Consider the following 14,558-nt stretch of genomic DNA (forward strand, 5'->3'; position numbering starts at 1 on the left):
GTTCACTTAAGGCGCTCGGTGGATGAGGCAGATGTTATTCCATCTGAAGGCATGTTAGGGGATGTCAACACACACTCACCAGGGTGCTGTTGTCTAACAGCGTGGTTGTTACATTAGTGCTGAGATTGTGGATTAGAACGTGACCTTCCTGGGTGCATACCGACACCTCGTCCTCTGGAAAAAACACAGGTCAAAGTCAGACCACTAAAACCAGCTGTTTTGTGATTTAAAAAATATAGACAATGGACATTTGAAGGGATAGTTCACAGAAATATTTAAAACAAATACAGCAGATTCTGTCATCATTTATTCAACTTCATGTGCTTAAAAACCTATGACTCTTTCTTCTGTGGAACACAAAACAAGATATTTTCCATACAACGGAAGTCAATGGGGGTCAATGTTGTTTGGTCACCAACGTTCTTCAAAATGTCTTCAATGCAGATGAAAGAAAGTCATACAAGTTTGGAATAAAGTGAGCGTAAGTAAATGATGAAAGAAATCCCTTCTTTGTCCGATATACAAATGCTTCACCGTTTAGCCACGTCGCACAAGGGTCGCGAACTTTGAAATCTTCGTTTTCAAGGTTCTCCACAGTTAAACGAGAGAGCAACATGAGATGAGATTCATCTGCAATACAAGATCACACATTTAGAGAGTGACAACAACTAATTTTGTGCACATAAAATGCTGGGTTGTTCCAAGACAACCGTTGGTTTAAATTAACCTCGAAAATGTCTCAGCATTGTTATTATGGGGGTACACATATATAACTTCCGATCAAAACGCACAATCTGTGGCTCAGACAAGGAGAAAGTATCAGGATTATAGTACTGATGCAACAAATATAGCAGGCTGTCGGGCCAGCTTTGTTATTTTGCTCCTCCTTGTCTCCTCGCATTTGTGTTTGTAAACTGGATGTCTTATATGAGCTCTCTGGCTCTGACACAAGCCCTCTCTTATCTTCAGCTTTTCACCCTTCCATCATCCTTTAGTTCTTAACGCTTGATCTACCTTCTCTTTCCTCTCTCATTTGTCCGTCTGTGGTTCAGGTTCAGCACCCAATTCGTTTCTTTGCAGTTCTTTAGTCCACTTACCAGGGGTTAGAAGAAAAATGGAGAGTGAGACCAGGGACATGACCCCCAGGATGACCACCATGGCGATCCCGATGCCCTTCCAGTTTCGGGGAGGTCCACCCGTGCTGCCCAAATCCTGCTCCAAAAACGAGAAAAGTAAGCCGCATTAACGTACGCATTCATGTTTTTCTCTTATACACACATGGTTTCCCGCTGCTGAGGGTGAATGTATTAGTGCTGGCTCATTAACGCCGCCTCAGAGCGAGGATTTTGTGTGAGGCGTCTGTATCGCTATAGCGACCCTCTGGGGGGCAACGAAAGAACTTCACAAAATCTGTGTAATTTAAGACGATCCTTCATAATACCAGCGAGATCCGAATTTTTCTTATGAAAAATTAGAAGCTTAATGCATCCTATTTTTCTGCTTTTACTTAATTTCACTCAGACGGTTTTGCATTTCACCTGTAATGGTTTAAGAGGGGCTCATGTACGCTAATGTGGGAAGAGATTTTTCACGAGGTGGTGGGCGAGGTTCGTGTTTCAAGGCTTGAAATCTTGCAAAAGAACATTCAAGACTTTTTGGTTCTTTTGAACCAGCAAGTTGTATATAGTATTAAACGTTTTAGCTACCAGAATGCATCTCTGAAAGGCTGAGGGAAAAAACTGTAACACTGTGTCACAAAGACAGGTAGGGAAGGTTACCAGACAATCCGTCTTTATCGTGGACAATAAACAGCCAATCCAAGGCTATCAGAAAATCACTGCAGCTTTGAGCAAGTGTTTACTCATCAACTGTCCATGAAACCTATTTATTACAGTTTTGAGGACTTTTGTGTGTTTGGGCTGTAGATCTTCTTACATTCCCTCAGGGTTACATGAGGAACAGGATCTGTGTTGCTGTACTCAACATTTGTCCAAATTGTATTCAGGACAAACGATTATAGACTAAAATAAACACAATCTGAATTTATAATAAACATACAAAAAATCATACAAATTTACAAAATGTTTCAAACATAGTTCTAGCTGCTATAAATAGAAAAGTTTCTAAATGTAACACACCCCAAGTCTACCATCTGTGCAATGAATGCAGTGCATTGTGGATAAGAACCGTTGTACGGTGGCCGGCACGTGCAAAACAAAGCAAAATAAAATCAAAATGACAAATCTGAAAACTCAATATCAAATCTAAAAACAAAATAGCAAATCATAAAAAACAGCAACAATTCGGGAAACAAAATAACAAGTCAGAAACCACAACGACAAGTCAGAAAACAAAACGACACGTTAGTCAAACTGGAAAAGGTAGTTATTTTGTTGGAATGGGATAGCTACTGCTGACTGGATTAAACTGCTGTCAATCAAGATATCCGGGACGCTCAATGTTACTATGAGAAAGGACATGCATATGTGATACAGCGCATATTCATTGATTAAGATTCAAAACCCACATTTTGTTAATAAAGTTGAAACGGGCTCATCTTGCATTAGTAGTAGATGCGTGTCTGTTTCACACTGCATGCGCGCGAGAGTCCTGAGCAGCATGCATACTGCAGATAAAAGTGTACCATCCGTGATCGTCTTCCCCTCAGAAGATACATACAATATAAGCATATAACATGATATGTACTTTAATCTGTGGCCCTGTTGGTTATGGTGAGAGAGTGACTGACGCGATAGTTTGTTTTCGATTTATAAATATAAACATAGGCCTGGATATCTTGATTGACAGCAGTTTAATCCAATCAGCAGTAGCTATCCCATTCCAACAAAGCTGATATAAATAGAAAAACAATTTAAATCGTTATATCTCAAGCCGATCTACTGCTTGGATTGCTATGGCGCTCACACTACACATAAGGTTTCTTGTCATCCTTCATCTTCTTGTTGTAGCAGCACACACACTACACAACACAATGCAGACAAAGTGCGCTTACAACAAGACCTTGGTCGATGAGCAGATTCGACCAACAGCGAAAATACCTCCATGCCATCCACTGGAACGGAGCGTGAAACATTGAAGTGTTGTTAACGGGTTTTCCATTGTATTAAACAGATTTGTTGCTTTAAGATAGTTTAAAATAGCTTTATGTCTGTCATACCAGCCATTTAACACGTTCTGTAATGTTAATGAATAAATGCCAGCAGTTTTTAATTTCCTCCACGCAATAATTTGACGTAAACCTTCTGCACTGTGATTGGCTGGATTAGTTCCACAGTGTCACACACAACGAGAAATCGTCAAGCAGGTTTGAAAATATCGTAGCGTCTGGGATAGCTCAAGACAGGTCTTTGGCCTTTGGCCAAGATGCAAAAAAAACCTGAACTTTACTAAGACTTGATAGGACCAAATGTAGACTAAAGGTACAGCGAAATGTTTTGTACCCCTTACATGTAACTGTCCCTTTAAAAAAATGCACACAATTTGTCCTTAGGGTACAATAATATACCCAAAAAGGTACAACGTGTTGTATTATATACCTGTAAAGGTACAAAGAGGAACCTTTAAGGGTTCCAGTTTTTTGACAATGCACATGCAGAGAACTGTTTCTGTAGGCACCAACACCACCACACATGACATGAGCAATAGTTAATGTTTTTGGAAAATCCTGTATACTCCCTTTTTAGTGTAAGAAATATCTTCACAATTTCACAAAAGAAAATGAGCTGTTCCTGTGTCCTAAATTCAACGAAGAAGCTCTAATTTCAGTTTGGATGCTGTAAATTGTGGGGGACAAAGAGATAACTTCAAACGCTTCGGATGTTGCCAGCTTGCATTGTTGCCAATAGGCACATTATTTATACATGACATCGGTTGCTTCACACAATTAAAACATCTGCCGATTGCGTCTGATTAATCTATTTCCAATAACACACCACAACAGAAAAATCACAGCCATGTATCGACTAGTAATTCCAGAATCAGCTCGATCTACAAAGTCTGAACCTCCTCTTCATAAGGAGATACAAAACCACAGTGATCTCAGATCAGCTGAAAAGAAATGTGGCGGCTACAATTTTGTCATCATATCATAATACCCACCACAGTGTGTACAGTGGCAGCCACAACACACAATTATTGTAACTTGTTCAAGCTGTGCAGTACAATAGTGACACTGTTTGGATTTCAAAGGCGTAGCTCTCATTAAAAGCTGTGAGCGCAGCGCTCTCTCTGATCAAGGCTCATCAGCTCGGCTTCCATGTGTCCCACGGGCTCTGAAATAATACTACACTCGCAATAAAGATACGCTTTTGGAAATAGGTTGAAACCCAGCTAGAGGGATGAGGAAATATCATCAAACTTATATGTTTTACACATATTGGAAGAAAATAATACCCTTCTGAGAGATGCTGTATAAATATATTGTATATATATATATATATATATATATACAGCGGGTACAATAAATATTGAACATATCACCATTTTCCTTAGTAAATATTTTTTTTTTGTATATTTATTTAATAATTTGAAGCAAAGCCTTTGTTGGTAATGAAAGCTTCAAGGCGCCTCCTGTGTATCCTGTGAAATTAGTCGCATGCATTGCTCAGGTGTGATTTTGGTCAAGTCTTCAAATCTTGAATGTTCCATGGGCCTCTTCTATGAACTCTGATCTTTAGTTCTATCCATAGATTTTCTATTGGATTCAAGTCGGGTGATTGGCTGGGCCATTCTAATGCCTTATTCTCTTTCTCTGAATCCAATTGAGAGTTTTCTGGGCTGTGTCTTTGAGATAATTGTCGTGCTGAAATGTCCACCCTCGTTTCATCTTCATCAGTCTGGAAGATGGCGGCATATTTTTCTCAAGAATTTCCCTGTACATTTGTCCATTCATCCTTCCTTCAATTAAATTAAGTTTGCCAGTGCTGTATGCTGAAAAACAGCCCCACACCATTATGTTCCCACCTCCAAACTTCACTGTTGGTATGGTGTTTTTGGGGTGATGTGCCGTGCCATTTGATCTCCAAACGTGGTGTATTATGGCATCCAAAGAGTTCAATTTTGGTCAAATCTGACCAGATTATATTATCCTAGCATGCTTGTATAAATGTTGTGCAGCAATCTTTTAACAAGCTTTAACATGTTTTTTGTGTTCTACAGAAGAGAGAAGGTCAAACAGGTTTGAAATGACATAAGGTCAACTACAGTTTTCAAACTATAGAAAAACTGAATGCTGTTCAAAATAATAAAATTACTAATAGTTCATTGAAATTGATTGCCAATGTATGATTAAAAACCCCATTTCGCTGGGCTTTAAAAAGCTAAACATTTCAAGCGGTCTGAAAGAGAGGTGACAAATAGAGCCATAGAGAAAAACTGACAGAGGTCGGCCTTCAAAAACTGAGCACAGGTGTTGAAGTGACATATTTTTGGCCTAGCAGAATCCCAAGCAGACAGATTTCTCATTGAATTCACAGCTCCTCTACAAAGCTGTCAGTCACGTATATCTCACCACTCCTGCAATGCAGAAAGCGAGGCTTTGTGTGGGCGACAGTCTCATCAATGCTCCCGTGTTATAGGAGGGAGAGAAACATCACTGGTTGTTTAGCTGCCCATAATGTATATCACGTTAGGAAAATGCTAAGAGCTACCAGATGAGATCAATACTAAGGGAAACACGCGAGCAACTCCAATGGGAAATAAATCATATGGGAAGTGGAGAGCTAATATGATTCTGCTGAGATAACTCTTGCGTTTCTTGTTAACATCTCTTTGTAGGACCCAAGAGGAACAGGGAGATGTGACCTTTGGGTTTTAAGAGCTTAGTAGCATTGCTTGCTAAAGCAAACATTACATAGAGGAATATTGTATAGCGTCATAACTTGTGAGATTCTCAGTTGTGTTTCATTTAAGTAGGCTATCAACTTAGTCTCAGATGTTTCTCTGTGGAAAAATGTAAATAGTAACAAATGAGACAATTGGAGCTGTAAAATGAATGTAGATTGTATAGGTTGATGATAAATGTTTGAGTTCATATTGAGATCTTCCATAACATTGACTTTTGTTTGCAGACTTGGCAACTCTGAGGCAAGTTTGTGACCTTGTTGAGGACTCTTCTGAAATACTAAAGAGATCTTGTCTGTGATTTTTTTGTGGGTTCTTTACTGCTGCTTGCAAATGCTGGAAGCTTCTAACTGGAAAACAGTAAAGGAATGAGCAACAACCAAGTTTTTCACTTTGCTCTCCAGAGAGCTTTCCAGCCGCTTTGAGCATCTTCCATGATGCGTAAGTAATTCATATATAAACCTGATGAGAGCTTCTTCAATTCATAGCGCTTGGCGTTGATGAAAAACTAGAATGAATCACTTTGAGTGAATCACAGAGCTAATGAGAAATACCTGAGCTGCATAACTCTGGAACATCTGCTGGAGTTCTTTCAAATAAACCCGAGGGAGGATTTTTCAAAGCCCTGGTGGCATAACCTGCATAATCCTCTAAACATCAGCGATCACTGGCTACACATCAAATGAATATTGACAAATTCATCATAGCCCTACCATGTCTAATTGTGATGATTGATGTGAACTGGCTACATGATGACATATCTGATTTGCCTTGAACGCGTTGTTCTTTCATTAAGCCCTAAAAGAGAAGCATTACGTCTTAAAATTGTTTTACAGACAGCGTTTTATGACCGTAGTGAATGACATCCACAAGTTACTGGAGGTTTAAATGCTAATGGTTTGCTTTGGCTCAACCAGACTGTTTCAATTAGAAAACATCTCCAGGGGTAAAGGATAAAAACAGCATCCATCCACATTACTGACAGCATTTCTTATTCTTTTTTTAAAAGACTTTCAAGCAACCAACATTGTGACAGAAACAATTTCATCAACGCAAGCACCATACTAATTGCTGCCAGGAAATAATTGCTTTCTGTTGTTTTTCCTATCATCACACAATGAATAATATATATATATATATATATATATATGTGTGTGTAGAGTTTGGTTCTCAGTTTTTAAATAAAAAAATCATGTTTTTTATTGTGCAGTCCAATAAATATACATTTTTGTTTGTTGGTTTGTTTTGATTTGAGCCTCAACTAACACAATAAAAACATTTTAACATAATAAAAACATGATTTTCGACATTTTGGAGTTATCTCATTTTGGAACCAAACTCTTCATATATATGTATGTATATATATATATATATATATATATATATAAACTGTATATGTGTATATATATAGTTAAAATTCTCAATAAATCAGTCCTAGCAATTTCCTGAAATGAATGTGTTGATGGTTGTGCGAACAGAGTCGAAAGATAAGCATGGCATACGCTAATGTATAAACTGCTTTCAGCCAATCAGGCTCAAACTCATTGAAAATAAAACCACCAAAAACGAATCGTTTTTAAAAGAATCAACCTCTAAATGGCTTTCTTACAGTTGACTCTGCATATAAAACTGGTATAGAAAATATTAAAAACGTTGAAAAAGCACATGCTTTTTTAAACACTACGGTATAACATATGGTACATCCTACTTCCCCTACTTATATTATGCACTACAATGTACTATTTTTGTGATACTATTTTGGGTAGGAAAGTACATAAGTATAAGTTTTTTTTGTCTTTACTGAGACAGGACAGTGGAGAGTAGACAGGAAAGCGTTGGGCTTTCATGGGGAGCGGGACCAGCAAAGAACAGTTGAGACGGGAATCAAACGTGGGCCGCGGCGGTAAGCTCACTGGTGCCATATGTCAGCGTTTTAAGGATGCTTATTTCAGTATACCATGAATTAGGACACACTAATCCTTATTATAAATACTATTTAGGACAAACATTAAGCGGTTTGGGATGCAGTGTCCATTTATTCTAACCACTAAAACAGACCAGCTGCAGCAAGCCCTGGGCATTGATGGCCGCCCTTGATTTCAACACACTGGTGCCAAACATATGGTGAACTCCACATGCACCACTTCCGTGATACCATCCCAATCCAAAGCACTACTGTAGGTTGTCAAGACACCCGCCAAAACCACCTACAAAATGTAATCAGCAAATGCCGGGCTACACAATCTGCATATTACATTATCTGAAAAACGAATTTCCATCCCTGCTGTGGATACTGAGTTGAGCTCTCTGTTAGATGGCCCCTGCAAAGGCTGCCACTGGTTGGATTGAAAGAATGTCACTGGATGAAGAGGAGGCACCTGCAGACCTTTAGTTACACAACGGCAGCACGACTCTGGATTCAGAGTCATGACAGTTCTGGCATTGCCGCCTCTGTGTGCTCCTTTGGCAGTTAGAAATTCTTACCGCCTTCACTTTTCAAACAGCCCACATGTCCTGTGCTTCACAAAGGACCCCGTGGATGGAGCACGATGGGCCCCACGAACCTGTTTCCCTCATTCTAGACATAGACAGGAAAACTACTCAAAGATTATGTACAGCATGCCACCCAAGTAAGTGAATCACACTTGTCAAATATGAGTAAACAACAGTGATGGATTTATTAACAAATCGCTAACGCTCTTTTTTCCTTATAATTTATGTGCTAAATCAGATAAAAAAAATAGAAAATGGAAAGCTAATATTCTTAGCTCTACAATACAATGTTTTTTAAGAGTGATATATCATTTTTACTTATAATTTATGTGAGAAAGCCAATAGAAAAATAGAAAATGGAATGCAAAAAACCACAGCGCAACAATACAATATTTTTTTATTGTAATAAATCATTATTATTAGGCACACTTTACATTTGTCACTGGGTTTCGCAAACATCTAACTAAATGTAGTGAAAAGTGCTTGTCAACTTTGACAACACAACATGCATGTAATCATTTCAAAAGTACCGTGTTTTTTTGCCCTTTCCTAAAGAAATCTGAAAATTTACTAACAGCTTGCGGCTCTTTTGGCGTAAAATAACTAGGGGCCTACTGTCGGTATTTACTAAAGAACAAAGAAAAATTTCACAAAAATGTCGTGGACACAGCTATTTTTTCGCGACTGTCCTTTTTGCATATGCTTAGTTGGAGTTTCCTCTTCAGACACAAACGCGATTTAAGGTTTGCTCGCGTCTTTGCACTGGTATTTGCGGCATTATTTGACGCCGCAAAAATTCATGTCTTAAACCCTGCGCAAATTTGCGCTGCTCTTGGTAGATTACGTTGGTCAATGTAAATGAGATATTGCGTCTGTATTTTTTAATGTGCGGCTTGTTAGTAAATCACCCACTGAAATTTCCACTCCCATCAGCGCTGAAATGGTACTCAAACGCTATTTTGCCCTGTTTGGTAAATCTAGTTAAAAATTCCATGCCACTAAAGTAAATTCCTTCCAAAGAAAATCCCAGTCAGTCATTGGCTAACCACACAGATAGTACCTTTATCTCACACCATTGGTTGGGTTGGTATTGCTGTGTTTTGATAGCTTCACATGGACAGTTCAGCATAATAAACCTACAGTACAAATTTCTTAATTACATTATAACTGTCTCTCCATATTAAGCTGAGACATGATGACGTCTTTTATCATTTGGAAAATTACACACTTCACCTTGTAAGTAAATGTCGCCCATTAGCATTACTCAGTACTTGCTTATGTAATTGCAAGCAACTTCATTTCTGTAATGCAACTGTGTGATGTGACTGAAGTCTCGTAGGACAATTAAATGATTTTGGGAAGCAAACACAAACTATAAGTGAGCTCTATGCAACATGACAAGCACTTTTGTTTTGTCTTTAGCGAGGTAATAAGAGCAAGCAAATTCCCACAATGCATTTAGAAAAATGTCACCACTTACAAATTGTCTGACAAATCACTCCAACTCAAGCACAAACCACCGAATATAAATATTAATGGCCTTGAGATGTTTTGAGGTTATAAGCATTTGCAGCTGAAGATATACAGCGGTTTGCAAAAATTGCATTCTTTGTGTTCTTTCTATACTACACTCACCGATTCTTATCTTGCTTTTGCAGTCGCTGCTTCACTCCATTACTTTTCTTCTTCTCTACCGGATCACTCAGAGTAAAACAGATGCTGAGATGCTTTATTTAGTCATATCTTTAAAGGCAACACATGTGGTCTACAAAAGTGCAGATTGTAAACAATAGTGATTAGCCTCAATTCAGTGATTTTACTCCTGCGAAACTCTGCACCACAAACATACAGTATTGTGGGTGGTTGCTAGGGTGTTCTGGGGTGGGTTTAATGCATCACTGCGTTGTTGCTAGGGTGATCTTGATTAATTCTTGCTAGTGGGGTTCCTACTGGGCCACAACATAACTAACACGACCACTTATTCCACATTACGGTTTCAACATGACTGAGGTCCCTTCTGCAGACTAAGAGATTTCATCTGTTATGCGCTGGAAATGACAAGTTCAGCCTAGAAAAATATCACATTTGTACTCATTAAGCTGCAGTTTATAACTTAGGGTTTGTTTGAATTGCTCATAGATGACTACTTGAAAACAGCACTAATAAAAAGGGAAAATTCAAGGTTCACTTTCTTAATGTACAGCTTGGCCTTCCTTACCTTTAGGACCTTGAAAGGCTGCAGGTAATCTGTTAAAATACAACAGGTTCCTGTGCACAGCGTACACGGATGTGCATTGAAAGCCTAATAAAAAAGCTTTGATGAATACAAAGTGCAACCGTCAGCTTAACATCGAATGCTGGGTATAAATCATTAACAGCTGTCAAGCAAGACGTCCTAAGAAATATGACTCACATTTAATTGGGATTTGGCTAGATTTATGACAAAGACAAAACACTAAGCTTTTGGAGTTTCGCTAGAATTCTCGCAACACATTAGACATAACATGCTTTATTAAGAACCGTTCAGGCAAACAGTAAGCCCACTCCATCATGATCGGATCAGGGGTAATTGTCAGAATCTAAAGCGGATAGCACAAAGTCAGCATAAACACAGCATTCCCGTGTCTGTAATGAGATGCGTTGCTTTTTACTTGGGTTTAGGCTATTAAAACAATAACATCACGAAGTGAAGTGCATTTCACTTCCCTTCATAGATACACATAGTCACGCACAGTTTTCAGAAATTTGGCAAAGCCTATGGGGTTATGGAAGGGGTGAATAGAGTATGGGTACTTAGGTAGGACCGTGAAGCGTAGCTGCATATGCAACTGTAAAAAGGACTGCATTAACTATCTGTGTGCTTCATCCAGGTCCTCCTGAATAGGGAAACAATTAAGGCGTAATGTGAAATAGCTCCTTGTGAAGAGAGCAAAAGCCAAGGAAAGACTGGAAAGCTTGTTTTTAAGGTCCAATCGAAGACACAAAGTAGCGTTACATAATTGATGAGCTTCCTGCAGAGGCTCAATCTCCTTAGCATTTTTTGTAGGTGACAAAGCGATGGGTTTCTTGGGGACCTTCCACCTGTCAATAATCTAGATAACAAGCAAAACATACTTTCGCAAAATACGTTCTCACGCGTAGATTTAAAAGCGATTTATGGGATTTTTTTTAATGAATAACACTTGGATAAATGGATTTTGCTCAAGAGAACTGTGAACTGTTTGACATCAATTTTGTCTTTTTATGAAACTGCACGTGCCTATGTGTTCTGTATGCAGCATTGGCTTGGATCAATATGTTGGTAATAACTTTATCCCTGTAAACTGTAAATGTCTTCCATTCTTCAAATTCATCAAGGATTATTCCAATCCGCTGGTTGCGATCCGACATTAGATATTTGATCTACACATGCCCACCAGTCGATAAAATACCACTGCGAAGGCATTGCATTCCAGCCTCGTCCCTTCCTATTTTTCAGCTCTCAGGCCGGAAACTGTCAGTTTTGCGGAAAACACTAAGGAGAGGAAAACAAAACCTACAAATTCTCAACGCCGGGAAAGCTTTAAATAATTTAAATACCTGTCGGTATTGCTTAAAGAATCCTATCAGCACATTGTTTTAGAGTTCATGAAATCGGTGCCCTCTGAAAGCAAAGTGAATTTTATCAGCGAAGTAGTGACTTGAAAACAAATTACAGTAATGGCGCAGAATATTACTTTTCATGCGTGAGAGGGAAATACAATACAAAAGAAACTAATTATTCTGGGTATTTCCTATCAGCCTGAAACAGATCTGTGGGCAAAGTCTCTTCACTCTATAGCCTAACACCCACTGCTACAATAAAGACATAGGCTTCTAATTGAAATCCCTCCTATTGTGTGTTTTCCTTTTCGGCTTCTTCTCTAGGAGGTTGCCATCATGTATCTCCTCCACAACTGTGCATCTAGACTGTCGTGCTTTTAATAACATTTTGTCACGGTGTCACTTGTCAGCAGTTCTCGCGACAAAAGCGCGTGTTTGTTCTTATGCACGAGGCACACTATATGCAAATGAGGCATGCCATAAAGGGAGCGCGGCGATTAGATTATGGTTCATTTGAAGATGCATCAAATATGACTCACCTGCCACTATATAAAGAACCGGCGCTTATCACACACTTCTTCATTGTCAAAATGCGTTATCGTGATGCTTAACATTTTCGAAATAGCATGCAATCGTTTCTGGTAGTGAGATGCAAGGGGGTGATGTCAAATGTTTCAAGTCAAAATCAGAAAGACAGATAAGTTAATATTATACAGTATCTGAAACCGCTGGGAAATAACCGAATTCTTCTTGTGAGCTCTTTCATTCCCAAGGATGAGCAATGAGCTCGGTAGTGCAGATGTTTGCAGATGGAGGATTTTATCTTATTGCGGTTTACGTCGTTATTGAGGTTAAAACGGTTCAAGTTTACGTCAGTTGAAATCAGCGCTCGCAGCTCGCGATACGCAAAAACCAGACGCAAATTTTGAGGAAAAAAATCGATGAGAAGTTAGTAACGACAGTCGGAAAATGCACTGCAGTACACGTAGAGTAAACCGGTGTAACGAAACAGATGGACGAGTCTTGGGAAAGTATGAATGAAAAGCATTCTGAATCAAACTGAACAACACCTGTTCTGAACACGTGCAAGCATTAAGACACTTTTGCAGCTAAATTGACAGAAACATCACAGTGTACACTTAGAAAACACGAAAAGAAGGAAATAGTGGACGCGTGCACGAATTTATATTCCCCGCGCATGCACGCGCTCTGCTGCGGCTCTAGTTCACACAGATGTGTCGAGAGCATCTATACCTGCTTGTCGTTTCATCGCCTGTCTGACTACATTCCTTTCTTACGCAAAATGAAAGAAGAAAGAAAACGTGCTGTTTCTTCCGTTTACCAGCTCGGTGGTCATGTTCTGTTGTGTGGTGGCAATCATGTTTGCGACGGTCCAGAAATTGCGTCCCAATGTCAACACGAAGAGCTCCGGATGCTGTTTGCTGCTCCTAAAGCACTTGGAAGCGTTGTTTTAGTTGGTGCTGCAAGTTGCTACACACCCCACTGACAGATCGCTTTAATAGGATGCTGTGAAGTTAACCAGCCCTCCCTATCTTTCTCTCCCTCTCTCTGCCACAGTTACGAGGATGCTATTGACCAAGAAAATTCATCAAGACAAGACGCGCTGCTTCTGGCTTGAACCCCTTTTGTGATCAACATGTATTTGATTATTTGACAGAGAGAGAGAGAGAGAGAGAGAGAGAGAGAGAGAGGAGAGAGAGAGAGAGAGAGAGAGAGAGAGAGAGAGAGAGAGAGAGAGAGAGAGAGAGAGAGAGAGAGAGAGAGAGAGATGCATGCACATTTCCACAGAAAGGAAATATGAATTTCTAAATTTACTTAATTAAGGGATAGTTCATCCAAACATGACAATTCTCTCATTTATTCACCCTCATGCCATTCAAAACCTTTATATGGAATAAAATTAATTTATATATATATATGTATATACATACTGTATATAGATATTTTGGTGACAAGCTTTATTAAAAATATCTTGATTTCGTTTGAAATGAAACACGGGGACATTTTAATTTCATTTTAATTTTGGGGAAAATTATCCCTTTTAAATATTTGTTAAATAACTTGGTTGGTTTTTAACGGCACACTAAAAGCAAGTAATTCATTTACATTGCATTTATTGATTGACATTTAGTATAGTTTTATAAAAAATGACAAATTAGCTAAACTTAAGACAAAATGTTGAATCCTCCTTCATTTGTAAGTCGCTGTGGATACAAGCATCTGCTAAATGAATACATGAAAAAGGAAAACCACAACATATCACACCTGTCCCTGACATAAACCAGGGAGATGTGCCACAATAAACTTAACACATTTGGTTAGAACCGTGCATAATGATAAGCTGCGGCTGAGATAGGGAAATAGAATAGAAATAGACTTTTAAGGCATGGATTCAACAGAGTGGGAAGGTAATTTCGCCATTGAGGTACACTGAATGTGAAGGTTCAGGAGAGTGATTTTATGTCTATTTGTGTTACCAAGAGGCTCGCTCGCTCGCTCACTCACTAAAACGTAGGTTTAGAGTGGAGGTAGAAGGGTGCTTGTTCTTCACACGAGCACCAGTGCCTTGGACTCGATGCAGGGAGCAACTGGCAGCCAGT

General features: G+C 39.0%; 1 protein-coding gene across 1 annotated transcript in view; it reads right to left on the bottom strand.

Moving 5' to 3' along the window:
- Positions 1 to 13,318, bottom strand: part of LOC306906660 (inactive dipeptidyl peptidase 10) — a gene marked incomplete at both ends in the record, with an annotated part of 35,857 nt that extends 22,539 nt beyond the window's left edge. The window contains 4 exons of the mRNA XM_079478259.1: positions 80 to 174; positions 535 to 630; positions 1,098 to 1,212; positions 13,280 to 13,318. Of these exons, the coding sequence (XP_079334385.1) occupies positions 80 to 174; positions 535 to 630; positions 1,098 to 1,212; positions 13,280 to 13,318 (345 nt within the window). The remainder of the gene's footprint in view (positions 1 to 79; positions 175 to 534; positions 631 to 1,097; positions 1,213 to 13,279) is intronic.
- Between the last annotated feature and the right edge of the window lie 1,240 nt (positions 13,319 to 14,558).

This window comes from Barbatula barbatula (assembly GCF_947034865.1).
Source record: "Barbatula barbatula genome assembly, chromosome: 17".
NCBI classification, from domain to species: domain Eukaryota; kingdom Metazoa; phylum Chordata; class Actinopteri; order Cypriniformes; family Nemacheilidae; genus Barbatula; species Barbatula barbatula.